This window comes from Carcharhinus amblyrhynchos, chromosome 21, assembly GCF_965287045.1.
Source record: "Carcharhinus amblyrhynchos chromosome 21, sCarAmb.v2.hapA, whole genome shotgun sequence".
In the NCBI taxonomy this organism is placed as follows: Eukaryota; Metazoa; Chordata; class Chondrichthyes; order Carcharhiniformes; family Carcharhinidae; genus Carcharhinus; species Carcharhinus amblyrhynchos.
The window spans coordinates 20,041,948-20,056,273 of NC_137344.1; the positions used below are offsets into that span (position 1 = coordinate 20,041,948).

At 42.6% G+C, this 14,326-nt stretch overlaps 1 protein-coding gene across 3 annotated transcripts in view; it reads left to right on the plus strand.

The window, feature by feature from the left end:
* The window catches only part of LOC145356463 (platelet-derived growth factor subunit A-like), a 73,512-nt gene extending 62,899 nt beyond the window's left edge, over positions 1-10,613 (plus strand). For all 3 annotated transcript variants that reach the window (XM_080209198.1, XM_080209199.1, XM_080209200.1), the window contains 2 exons: positions 2,452-2,561; positions 10,098-10,613. In XM_080209198.1, the coding sequence (XP_080065324.1) occupies positions 2,452-2,561; positions 10,098-10,137 (150 nt within the window). In that variant the 3' untranslated portion in view covers positions 10,138-10,613. The remainder of the gene's footprint in view (positions 1-2,451; positions 2,562-10,097) is intronic.
* The last annotated feature ends 3,713 nt before the right edge of the window (positions 10,614-14,326 follow it).

The following is a 14,326-nucleotide window of genomic DNA, read 5'->3' on the forward strand; positions in this document are numbered from 1 at the left end:
ATAAAATTGAAATCTCAGCATTGTGAAACAGGGGCTTCTTTGCAAAGTTGTGGCCAACTGCCACAGTGTGGACTAATTCAACATCTTAGTAGCTGGGGCATCAACGGTGTCTAAAAGAGAAGAACGGGTCAAAAAAGAACCAAATCACAATCTGAATTATAGAATGTGAAGGATTCAGCAGAGTAACTGATCACACTTGTTTCTTCCAGAACATAAATATGTACTTGGATAGTTGAGTCAGTGAGCTGAGTCAGGATCTGGTGCAAAAAAACATGAAAGGGACTGTTCATAACTGGACTTGTACATAACACCTACTCAGTATTGACCAAGCTGCAGCAACCTGGCGCTTTGTGAAAAATTCCTTCTATAATGAACACACTTATATTGGATGTGCGTAATGGAGGATATCATTTCCAGAATTTAGACCGTATTAACTGACTGACTTTTTTTAAAAAAAAGTTTTTATACTTTTGCTGGAATCACATTATCTTTAGCACGTAGGATTAATAAATAATAAAGCGCACTGTTATTTAAAGAAGCTGCTGGCTCGGCAATGCAAACCCTATGCAAGTTGCCCATAGTGAAATAAATATGAGGGGGGGATTTTCCCCCTAAAAATTCTAAGTGCCAAACTTGCATTAAAACAGTTTTCTTCAGCAAGACTTTTAAAATGAATCTCCCACACTCTGTATATCACAGAGAGCCTGAGCGTGCATCATTTTAAAATCTGTGGGCAGGACCTATTCCTGCTGGAGAGGCCAGCAGTATAGTGCTGTTAGGGCCATCGCGCATGGGCCTATCTTTCAGAAAGGAGATCAGCACATGTACAGTAGCCTCGCACTGCCCGCCTCGCGATCGTTGGCCAGCCCTGCAATCCTGTATCGCTGGCAGTGCAATGTCGCCACCATCCATGCATGTGTGCAGGACTGTCCCCCCACCCCCCCACCACCTCCCCAAACCCACCCTCCACCGACAACCCAAAAACCCTGTCTCCATAGTCCTGCCGCCTCCTCCCCAGCAGGCCAACTTCCCCCCTCCCACCCCAATGGCCAGCCTTGATCGATGACCTCCCTCTCTCTGTTGCTGATCCAGATCACAGAGTGACAGCAGGATTTCCCCTCCCCAGATGCCTTGGCCATATTAGACCTGTCCCCTGATACCCCATGAGCAGTTGAATTTCTACTTCTGTTCAATGTGTACGGTGGTAGCCCCCATGATAGCCCAGACTTTGTTTAAAGCCACATCCACTCTCAGCTAATTACATTTGTTAGTTCTTTTCTATGTTCAAATCTCACTTATCCGGGCACCTTGGTTGAAAGCACAGTCTCTTCCTGAATCTAAGATGGTCCCTACAGCGAATTGACGCCTCAGAGAATGATACAGCAGCAAACAGGCCATTGGGCCTATCATGCCTGTACCAGCTCTGTGAGACAGCTATCCAATTAGTCCCCACGCCTCTGTTCTTTCCCAAAGCTCTACCAATTTAACCACATCAAGTATTTATCCAGTTACTTTTTGAAAGTTATTATTGAATCTGTTTCCATGCTTGTAAGGTCGCAACAACTCATCCCTTCCACAGGAACGTAAGAAATAGGAGCTGGAATAAACCATACAGCCCCATTAGACTGCTCTACAATCCAGTACAATCCTGGCTGATCGTACACCAAGCCTCCACTTCCCTACCTGCTCGCCTTGATTCTCTGAGAGGTGAAAAATTTATTGATTTCTTTTTTAAACGTATTCAGCAGTGGAGCATCCCCAAATGTCTGGGGTATACAGTTCCAAAGGTTCACAATCTAGCAGTGAAGAAATTCCTTTGACAATAAGGCCAGAACTGTACACGGTACTGTGCGGTCTCACCAAAGCCCTTTGTAGTAAGACTGCCTTATTCTTGCACTTCAATCTCCTTGTCATAAAAGCCAACCTGCCATTTGCCTTCGTAGCCCCATGGCGCAGGAGAGGCCATTCAGCCCATCAAGTTTGCACTGACTCTCTGACAGAGGATCTTACCCAGGCCTTCTTGCCCCCTCTAACCTAACACATTTACCATAACTGATCCACCTAACCTGCACATCTCTGGACTGTGGAAGAAACTGGAACACCCGGCAAAAACTCATGTGTCTGTTCAAACCAGCTCACGCATACTGTGCATACTGTTCATCATGTTATTTTCCTTGATCAGTTGTAAGATAATTAACCAATGTCCAAGAGGGGATATGATTTTGTTTGAATGCAGTGTGTTGTGTGGATCCAGTGGACACTATCTGAAAGGGCAGTCAAAACAGAAGTGTATGGAATTGAAGTTATACATTTCTTCAAAGGTTTGTTTCAATATAAAAATATTTATTTTACAGCATGACGTGATGTTATGTGTTTCTTTATGTAAACTCTTCAATGGATGAAGGCATTGGGATGGAAACTGATATTGTTATCTCTTTTTGATTTGCATAGATAGCGAAGCTGACTTACCGATATGGTAGGAAAGAGCTCACCTTACACACTGTATCAATCAGAGAGCATCTAAGCTGTAACTGTACAGAGCTAGCAAGACATCATCCAAGGTAAGAGCATCTTCAACAGATGAAGCAATGCACCCTATAGATTCATAAGGCACTGTAGTTTTGTGTGTGCGTGTGCGTGTGTGTGTGTATTGCTATTGCAATATAGAAAACACGCTGACCAATCTGCAGTAAAAGAAATCCCACAAACAGCAGTAAAAGAAATTACTAGATCATTTATTTTTAATGATGTTGGTTGGGGGATAAATATTGACCAGGATACTGTGAGAATTCACCTACTCTTCTTCAAGTAGCACCATGGGGCATTTTACGCCCACCCATGCAGGCAGACAGGCCTTAGTTTAATATCTCACCTGAAAGATGGCATCTGTAACTGTGCAGCACTCCCTCTGTGATGCACTGATGTGCCATTGTAGACCATGCACTCAAGTCTCTGGAGTGGGACTTGAACACACAATCTTCTGACTTTGGGAGAAAACTTCAACTCCTGAACCAAGCCAGACAATTCAAGTTATTTGCTCTGAATAAATAAAGTTGATGGAGACATGTAGAATTTGTTACTGTTTACAAGATTTATCTTTGAAAATGTGTTTTTGTGGTTTTCCATGTATGCGAGTTGTGAAGAAATATTTTGTGAAGTATTTATGAGATAGTTGTTGATATGAACTGAGAACAGCTGGGATACATCCAATTAAAATATTTTTATGAGGCAATATTTAAACTTTTAGCCAACCCTGTTGTCTGTGGCCGCAAAATGGCCAAAGTGCATTGCTAAACCGCTGAAGTTTTAGACCAGAGGACCAAACGTTTGGTGAAGGAAATAGATTTTAAGGAGCTTCTAATAGAAGGGTAGACGGACGGAGAAGGATTTCAGAGAAGGATTTCAGGGCACTTGGTCTTGGCAGCTGAAGGCATGGCTGCCAATGATTGGATGCTCAGGATGTCAGCATGGGTGGGGTGCAGTTATCTTGGAGGGTGCAGGGCCACAGGAGAGAGAACAGAGGGAGAGTTGAAACCAAGTTGGGATTTGAAAACAAAGATGAGAATTTCAAAATTGAAGCATTGCTTCACTAGGAGTCAATGTGGGTCAGCGAGTACAGGGGAGATGGGGTCTGGTGCAAGTTGGGACACAGGTATTGGAGTTTTGAATGACCACAAGTGTATGGAAGACAAAGCTAACGAAGCCAGTGGAGCACATTGCATTGTTAAAATTAAAGCAAACAGGGCATGGGTGAGGGTTTCAGCTCCCACCGCAAATCAGGATGTTTCAATTCAAAATTCTACAGTAAGATTCACCCAAAACGGTGTGTGGAATCACATATAAAAAGAAAATGTGTGGAAGTAGATGGTTCTCTACTTGGTAATTGTTTCCCCATTTGTTTAGGCCCCAACAGGGCAGCACGGCGACAGTGGTTTGCACTGCTGCCTCACAGAGCCAGGGACCTGGGTTCCATTCCCAGTTTGGTGACTGTCTGTGTGGAGTTTGCACGTTCTCTCTATGTCTGTGTGAGTTTCCTCTGGGTACTCCAGTTTCCCCTCACAGTCCAGTGATGTGTGGGGTAGGTTGATTGGCCATGCTAAATTGCCCCTTAGCGTCAGAGGGTTAGTAGTGTAAATAAGTGGGGTTATGAGGATAGAACTGGTTGATCAGTGATAGTGATCGGTGCATTCTTAATGGGCCAAATGGCCTCTTTTTGTGCTGTAGGGATTTTATGATGATTCTATGAATTTCTATTGCCTTTTTCTGATCTCAGTGGGTGTGTGGGTGCTCAATTGACTCTCCATCTTGTTTCCCCTCCTTTTACTGTTAACAAGCTTCCTCTGGTATCAGATGCTCCCTGCATTATCCTGCTTGAGTTTAGGAACTCTGTGTGTCCAATCAGGAAGACAAAAATGTTGTTTTGTCCAGAACACTATTACTGGTTTCCTGGCAGATGTGGCTAATTTGGTCTTGTTTACCGGCAGTGCGATTGTATTATCTTTGGCAGCTCACGGAGAAAGTTGCAGAAGCAGGGATATAAAAAAAGAAGCTGCAAAATTCATCTGTGATTTGAATCATCTGTTTCAGATGCATGAATCAGAATATTAAAAGATGCAATTGGATCCCATCCAGCCATGTTGAGCTTACAGCCCACTAATTGAGTTTAGGGACTGGCTGTACGTTTGCCGGTGGAGATGCGAATGGGGATGTGAAATGTTGGACATTTTTTTTAGCGGAAACTATTTTCCTTTATCTGCCCGATCCCTCAGCGTTTTCATGTGGCCGTTTCACCGGTCAGATACACTTTGGGTGTTAACTGCACCTCTCCTGAGAACCACAGGAAAATTGTATTTCCTCCTGCATACTCTTTTAATGTGCTGGTCCAGGTACTTCAAGCCCCACTACCCCCCCCACAAAAAAATGCACCTCCTTGCTGAGTTCATTCACGTTGAGGAAAGCCTGCTGAGGATTTGGCAATAATCTGACAGGTAAGTATAAATTTTTCACACTTTTTCAAATGCCTCCCTTAGACGGTGTGTTTATGATGTGGATGTGTTTTTAAAGCAATGATTCTTCACAGTGCTCTGTCCAAAAAAGGGTGTCAAGCATTACATCCACCCATTGTGTAAATATTGAAATGCAAGCGCCCACAATGCATTCAAAATGTAGAAAAATGTGTTGTCATGTTTGGCTCTTGAACGTATTTAGACAGACAGATCTGCGGAGAAAAATAAATAAGTCTCCAGCTTAAAAATAAACCCAAGGACATGACCCTCTATGTTGATAGATGGACAATCTGCTTTGAAATGGGAAAGGCATCATCTGTCCTTTCAACTGCATGCTATGGAGTTGGGAGTTAACGTTTTAATAGCTGTGGCCATTATGAATGCTTGACTGAGGTTTAAATGCTCAAGGTCTGTTGACACAACTGCTGGAGGGAATGACTTGATTGTTTTATAGGATTGTGATAACATACTCTGCCTCTGATGCAATTTCAGTGTTCGTGGCTATTTGTTCACTTGACTTAATGGGCTTTTAAAGAATTAACTTTTTCAAATGGAGGACAGTTTTTTTCCTGTATCAGTGGTGGTGTATTTGCATGAAAGTTTTATTAGATTGTCACAGGTTTAAAATTTTACAACTGTAATTCCCATTGCTTTGCATGGCTCCTGATGACTGGACATAGTGGATTATGGGTGAATGGCTACGGAGGATACGTGTGGCCTGGAGAGGGCATGGGGATCTGAGAGGGCAAAAGTATCTGAGATGGCATGGAGGAGCATGGGCAATCTGAGGAGGCACAGAAGGGATATTGAATGGCATGTGGATATGGGTGGGTGCTGAGGGGTAATATTTAGGGGGCCTTTAAATTAAAATGAGAGAGGGACAGTTGTTTCCAAGATATAAAGTGGCCCTTCCAAGCCCTATTCTGCACTCAGACTCCTCCTGTACAGCATAGCAGCTCACAAAATACATTACAAACATGAACTCCGTGTGAGGAAAAACAGAAATTATACTTGGGTTGTGTGTGTCATAGAGTCTTAGAATCATAGAGTTTTACAGAACAAAAAGAGGCCCTTCAGCTTTTTGAGTCTGCATCAACCTTCGATTACCCACCCAATGGACTTTAATCCAAACAAATGTGAAGTGGTGCATTTTGGAGGAACAAATGTAGGTGTGAATGATACTGCATGTGGCAGAACCCTTAGGAACATTAACATATCAAGGGACCTGGACATGCAGGTCCACAGTTCCCTAAAACTGCAACAAAGGTGGCCAAGGTGATTAAGAAAGCACATGGCATACTTGCCTTCTTTGGCCAAGGTACAGAGTGCAAGAGTTGTCAAATCATGTTGCAGCTATATAAAACCTTGCTTAGGTCGCATTTGGAATATTGTGTGCAGTTCTGATCACCACACTACCAGAAAGATGTGGAAGATTTAGAGAGAGTGCAAAGAAGGCTCACCAGGATGTTGCCAGGTCTTGAGGATGTTGACTGTAAGGAGAGGTTGAATAAACTAGGATTGTTTTCACTGGAAAGACGGAGGCTGAGGAAAGATCTCATAGAAGTCTACAAAATTAGGACAGGCATAGATAAGGTGGATAGTCAGAGGCTTTTTCCCAGGGTGGAAGTGTCAATTACAAGGGGGCACAGGTTGAAGATGCATCACCTCGCATTTGACCAACTGGCATCAACTTAAGGCCTCGTTGTTTAGTGTAAACTTGCTGTACCCAGCCACAATTTTATCTTCCATTTACCAAACTATGCCTTCACTTCCGTACCACCGAAGTATTATTAAATTACTATATCTGTTCTCTTGTTTCTCTGAAACTAGCCTTATCAATTAAATAATTCCTGGTCCCCAAGTTCCTGAATCCGAGGTCATGTCAAACTTGACAGTTCTGTGGTTGTAGACGCTGTTTCCTGCATTTTGTCTGTGTTCTTTACCATCACCCAGTCAAGAGTTTCTCTTCCGGGTTTCTCTATGACTTTACATGAAGCAGTCAGGCATTGCATTTACAAAGACCCACTCCTGACCAGGTGGCTATTTCCAATTAATACTTCATCGAAGTTACTCACTAAAATAACTTTCCTTCTTGCTGGTATCCATCCTCCTTGTCCTGACCAGTGGTCGAGGATAGTGCTACTGTCCATTTCACATTAAAGAACAGTTCAGTTTGTAACAGTCCATCTCCCACAGGCCCAGCACCATTAACCTCCCAGCTGACCGGGACATGTAAGGTTACACCGCCTCCCCTCTCACCTGCTCTAATTCTGCTGAGAATCGTTGCATAATTTACCCGTTGCTATTTACTGGGAGCAATCATGCTTCCATTATTTCACATCAGCCTCCAGTTCCTGACTCTTCCTGTGCTTTTAATTTATGCTGACAGATCTCATCATAGATTTGCCTCACAGTTGTGGCCCCAAGAGCGGAATTTTATGGCTCTTCCCCTCGGCGGAATTTTCCAGTCCCGCTGGAATCGATGGAGTTTTGAACAGCTTGATGGATTTCCTAGCCCTAGTAACGAGGCCAAAGAATTCTGCCCCACATGACTGCCTGAACCTGGTGCCTGCTTCCTGCTGCTTACCTTTTACAGTCATTTGTTTGGGCTATTCGATTTTCTTTTCTTACCCCCTGCATTCCACATCTGTCCCCAATACTCACACTACCAGGAATCATTCTCCCTGCCCATTTCCTGTATCTTTATTTGTAATGTTATTATCCTTTATTCTTAGCTGTGGCTCACGTGGCAGTATTCTCACCTCTGGGTCACTGCAGGACTGTGGCTCCAAGTCCCATTTCCAGGACATGGGGACATAATTCAAAGCTGACAGTCCCATTGCAGTTGAGGGAATGCTGCACTGTCAGAGATGCTGCCTAAAGGGTGAGGCATTTAAACAAGGCACTAATCCAACTCTAAATTCACCAGTTATCCCTGGTGTCTTGTCCAATATTTTATCGTCCAATAAATCCACGAAAACAGTTTACAATTGGTCATTGTCACTTCGCTGTTTGTGGGAGTTGCACATTTCCGAATTTAAAAACACCAATGCACATTCATTGGCTCTAAAGTATTTTGGGAGGTCCTGCACGTAGTCATGAAAGCTACAATATCATAGGATCATGGCACCCCTGTGGTGCAGAAGGAAGCCATTTGGCCCATCAAGTCTGCAGCGACAACGATGCCATCCAGGGCCTATCCCTGTAACACCATGTATTTGCCCTGCTAATCCCCTTAACACGAAGAAGGAATTTAGCATGGCCAATCAACCTAACCCGCACTGTGGGAGGAAACCGGAGTACCCGGAGGAAACCCACGCAGATGTGACTCCACACAGTCAGTCACCCAAGCTTGGAATTGAACCCTGGGTCCCTGACGCTGTGAGGCAGCAATGCTAACAACTGTGCCACCCATAACATATAAATGATTTTTTTTAATATAGTGAATTGAGCTTAGTTGTCTATGCAAGTGCTTTGATCATTGTGTGATTTATAATCCCATGTTATTTGGAAGAGACATGTTTAATGTGGTTAATGTAGAAAAAATGCATGGTTATTGTAACAAATCCCTCTGCTCAGCTCTCAGATTGTGAAAGGTAACAGCACTCCACCTACTGGCAAGAGTAGAAACAGCCACTCAGTCTGTATCCCTTCTTATAATTGTATACTTCGCGTGCGTACTCCTTCAATATTTGGACTGAAACTACTGTTTTGAATCTACAAGACTTGTAAAAGATAAAGGGGAAGTGGACTGGGGATTGAGGGTGTTGGAAGTACCTTGCATTAATTTGAACTTTCTCTACACCCTAGCTATGACCGTAACAGTATATTCTGCACCCTCTCTGTTCCTTCTCTATGAACGGTATGCTTTGTCTGTATAGCACGCACGCGAGAAACAATACTTTTCACTACATACTAATACATGTGACAATAATAAATCAAATCAAAATTAATTCTCCAAACAGGATTGGGGAGCAGGCCTATTGGAAACAGTTACCCTCCTCCTTTGACCAACTGTTTGGACAGTTTAGATGTCAGAGATTATATTGCAGACTGTGGATTGTGAGGGTCTGGATGAAAAATGATCGGTTTCATTTCTGCTTTGTAAATATTATCACAGACGTATATTTGAAGAGCAGAGATGGGATTCCCACCAGAGGTTAGTTGTCCTATTGCAGCACATTGGAAACTTAGCTCAAGGTGAATTGGGAAGGTATCCTTATGGGGAAACCAGGCTTTTTATTCCAAGTCACATTGCTAGAATTTTTGGTGTAAGTAACAGATGCTGGGTAATAATTTTGAAATCCTGTTATGATAGAATGTATCAATATTTGTTTTTTTTTCCCATTATTGTAACAAGTCCTCGAAGACAAAAGTCCCTTCACCAAAATCCCTTTATTTACAAGTCTGATGACAGTATACAGAGTGCTTTCAGTGAGCAGTCTACACTCAGAGTCCCAGAGGAACTGGCACTCCTGGTTAAATACAAAGCAATAGGCTCCCTGATTGGCCCATTAATTTGGCCTTTAATCAGGGAGCTCATATTCTAACAGGCTCATCTCAGTCGCCGACAACTTTCCAATCAATCCCACATTGTCTGCTTCCCTGTTCGTCGGGCTGAAGGAACTCTTTCACGTTGAGCATCCTTGTCAGCATCCATCCCTCTCCAACTTAAAAAAAACACAGAATCATTGAGGAAAAAGGGTTCCTGTATCGGAACGTCAGCCAGTGAGAACAGCAGCTACTGTGTCTGTGTGAGCTGTGTCCTCACTCACACCGACTAAACCTCCAGCATTTGGAAATGAAAATGCTGACAAGCTAAGTTTTGTGCTTAAAACTTGTGAGCATCAGGACTGCTTGGGACTGAGTGAACACACTGAGTGAATAAATGGTTGTTATAGTCAATAGAGAGAAGAGAGTTCAATAATATCATCCTTAGACGATGTTTTCCAGAAATGAAAGGCCACAATTTAGATTAATTTTATCACTGAATCCCTGACTACTTAATGAAACACAATCTAATGGTGAAACCACACAGTAGTTTGAACTCGGTGCCAGTTACGTTATCTCACCATCTCATTTCTTTTTCAGATTCCCCTCGAAATATTATCGACAATCAACTGACAACTGAGGTGTAATCTCACAGCCAGAATTCAACACTAAAAGGACAGAGCTGAAAAACAACAAACATATTGCATGCATTACGGAGGCCGTCTTCTCTTTCTCTCTCTCTACTCTCTCTTTGGGCTGTGCCGACATCCTTCCCCTTAGATGGTCTAAAGAAGACAATCAGGAGCTGAGGCTACAGAGATGTTTTGTGTGATGGGTTCTCCAACATTAGGGTCTCTGCCCGATCCACTTGCGATGTGCAATAATTGAGAAGAGCTTCCTCATCTTCATTACAATTCTTCTCCATGGTATACAACCAGCCACTTGCAGCGGTTTCCAGTATTATGCAGACCGAATCTCAATCTGGGAACTCTGAATCAAGGACACATTTTGTTTAATTTCTAAACTTTCATTTTGCTGGTAAGGGGCTTATGGTACAAACAGAAGATTTATAACAACAATTTGTAACTGTTAAATAATAAAACCAGAAAAAAAACACTTTTAGTCTGGTCTTCATTTTGACAAGCTAAGAGTTAATGCATCCCCAGATCAGAATATTGAGTTTGATGATCAAAATGAATGGTGGAGCAGGACTGAAGGGCCAAATCCTGCTTCTATTTTCTAGGTTTCTATGTCCTTATTCTAAAATGAATGCACGGAGGTAAGTGACGATTGGGAGTCCATGATGTTCACTAACAAACTAATTCCCTAATTCTTAAAAGTAATCTTATGGAGGCTCTAAACTCTGAATTATTCAGAGTTTGCAGACAAATGTGAGGTAATGCATTTTGAAAGGTCAAATAAAGATAGGAAATGTACAGTAAATGGCAGAATCCTTAAGAGTATTGATAGGCAGAGGGATCTGAGTGTACAGGTACACAGGTCACTGAAAATGGCAATGCAGGTGGAGAAGATAGTCAAGAAGGCATACGCATGCCTGCCTTCATCAGTTGGGGCATTGAGTTTAAAAATTGGCAAGTCATGTTACAGCTTTATAGAAGTTTAGTTAGGCCGCATTTGGAATATGGTGTTCAATTCTGGTCGCCACACTATCACAAGGATGTGGAGGCTTTGGTGAGGGTACAGAAAAGACTGACCAGGATGTTGCCTGGTATGGAGGGCAATAGCTATGAGGAGAGATTGGAGAAACTTGGTTTGTTCTCACTGGAATGACAGAGGTTGAGGGGGTGACCAGATAGAAGTCTACAAGATTATGAGAGGCATGGACAGTGTGCATAGTCAGAAGCTTTTTCCCAGGATGGAAGACTCAATTACTAGGGGGCACAGGTTTAAGGTGCAAGGGGCAAGGTTGAAAGGAGATGTGTGAGGCAAGTCGTTTACACAGAAAGCAGTGGGTGCCTGGAACTCGCTGCCAGGGAAGATAGTGGAAGCAGATACGATAGTGAGTTTTAAGGGGCATCTTGACAAATACATGAACAGGATGGGAATAGAGGGATATGGTCCCTGGAAGGGTAGAGGGTTTTAGTTCAGTTGGGCAGCATAGTTGATGCAGGCTTGGAGAGCCGAAGGGCCTGTTCCTGTGCTGTAATTTTCTTTGTTCTTCATTCTAGTCAAGTAACTTGGGCAACATCTCAAATCAGAATAGGATGATTTGAAATTATTATTTCCCCCGGAAATGTTTTGAGGATCAATTGAAAATTGTTTTCGACTCTTTGGGTAAAATCTATCATTTCTCACACACATTTGAACAAACAGTGATTGGTGCAGGAGAGGCAGGGTGCAGGGAAACAGAAGTTCCCATTGGGAAGTGATTGTCTCGATTTATTGAGTGTGTATCTGTGTGTGTAAATCCTTTTATTACCACCGCATTTCTCTTTTCTCAGTGACATGTTTCGGGTGGACCCCATCTCCAATCTCCTTTTCCTCTCCAAAGTTAAAAACGTGTCTTCACCCAAGTTGTTGCCACTTTTTCCAGGAACTCCATGTTTGAATCTTTCGAATGTAATTTAATGTAATGTAATCGCTGTTTGTAATTTTTCTTTGTTCGAATCCGGTTTCCATCACGGTATCGCAACAGCTCTTATCAAATTTACAAAATGCATCCCATGTGACTGACGAAGTTAAACTCTGTGCCTTTGTTCTCACCTGCCTGCAGCCTCTCATGTGGGTGACCGCACCTCCAGCGCCTCTCCGCCATCATCCCACTAGGTGGGATTGCACTCACCTGGTTTAAAGCTGCAATGTCCTAACTATGATGGAGGCTGTGGGGTTTAAACAAAAATAAAAATATGTGGTTTGCTGATGTAGATTGGCTTAGTTGGATGAACCAAGCTCTGGAGCAAATTGAAGGTTTTACTTCCTATTGTACAGAGAAAAGCTGGTACCAGCAACCTTTTTGCTATTTTATTCATTTGTACCAATTACTGAAAATGCTCTGCATAGGAATTCCATGATTCATTTTTTCAATTGAAAGGATTCTAATTGACCCACCATTTCTCTTACAGGCACTGACAACTTGAGACTGTTCAATATATTGTTTTTTCACTGTCTTCTTGTATTCCCCTTTTTACCCTGGAGACTATCGACTTGATGTATTTTTTATTTCAAATGGCCCAGCGTATAGTAGACCATCCCTTATTTTCAAATATGCCACATACTGCCTGAAATCTCTCGTTCTTTAATTGGAAATACCCCATCTCTTAAATGCATACAGAGTTTTTTTCTTAACTGGTCTTCCTGCACTGGCACTTAATTGTTAATCTTATTGTTGATATTCCCAAACCTTCTAATATTCAAAGTGTGAGGACCCACGGTGTTTTTTTCTTTAACTTAAAGATCTTGATGTTCTTGATGCAACAAGATCCTGCCTCATCGGCAATTTTCTTTTTGCCCTAACTATATTAGGGGTTGTGGGTTTTTAGCAAAAAGGAAAAGATTTGTTTTGCACACATAGATTCAAAGTAAAACACAACATGTTTATTGAAAGAGATGTTCTCTGCACAGAACTGAAACTAAATAACAGCTTGTGAAACACACAAATAACATCACCATCAAATCATTGCTCTTGAAGCAATCATGCAATTACTTAAATGTATAACACGTTCTTATTTATCTCTTTGTAGACAAAGAATCATCCTTAGTGCCTCCTCTTCTTGTGTTAGCATCATTTTCTCTAGCAGACACTAACCTTTTATCCCGGCCCTCTATTTCTCAAGTACTTGCTGTCCCTTGGTGATATCCCACTGTGACAAGTGCTTGTAAATACACTGTATAACAAAGTAGACAGCATTTGGATACCTTTGAACAAGTGTATTGTTTGAAATGATATTTGAAACTTGTACGTCTGACGTGTTAAATTTAAACTGTGCAACAGTTAAACAAGAGAACAAGGATGGCAGTGTGGCACAGCGGTTAGCACTGCTGCCCCACAGTGCCAGTAACCCAGGTTTGATTCCCAGCTTGGGTCATTGTCTGTGCGGAATCTGCACCTTCTCTCTGTGTCTGCTTGGGTTTCCTCAGCATGCTCCGGTTTCCTCCCATAGTCCAAAAGACGTACTGGTTAGATGCATTGGCCAGCTAAATTCTCCCTCAGCGTACCCAAACAGGCGCTGGAGTGTGGCGGCTAAGGGGTTTTCACAGTAACTTCAATGCAATGTTAATGTAAGCCGACTTGTGATACTAATAAATAAACTTTTAAAAAGATCAGACAGTGCACAGGTGTGCTGACAATTCCCAGCTCAACTTCACTATTACCTGTTGTAGCAATGTTTTCAAATGACCAGGCTGCTTGTCCAGCATCCAATACTGGATAAGCAGAACTGTCCTCCAATTAGCTATTGTTTTTGGTTCTCCCTTCCAAACTCTTTTCCTTCTCCCCAATTCCATTCCATTCCTTGGGAATTGTCTCAGGTGGAAACAGACAATTCATAGAATCCACACAGTGCAGAAGGAGGCCATTCAGCCCATCAAGTCTGCACTGACAACAATCCCATCCACCTCCTTTCCCCATTGCCCCACATATTTACCCTGCTAATCCCCCTGACACTGAGGCTCAATTTACCATGGCCAATCCACCTAACCCACACATTTTTGGACTGTGGGAGAAAACTGGAGCACCTGGAGGAAATCCATACAGACATGAGGAAACTCTACACAGCCAGTGACCCAAGATGGGAATTGAACCTGGGTCCCTAGTGCTGTAAGGCAGCAGTGCTAACCACTGTGCCACCCAGTTCAAAACCTTGTTGTCA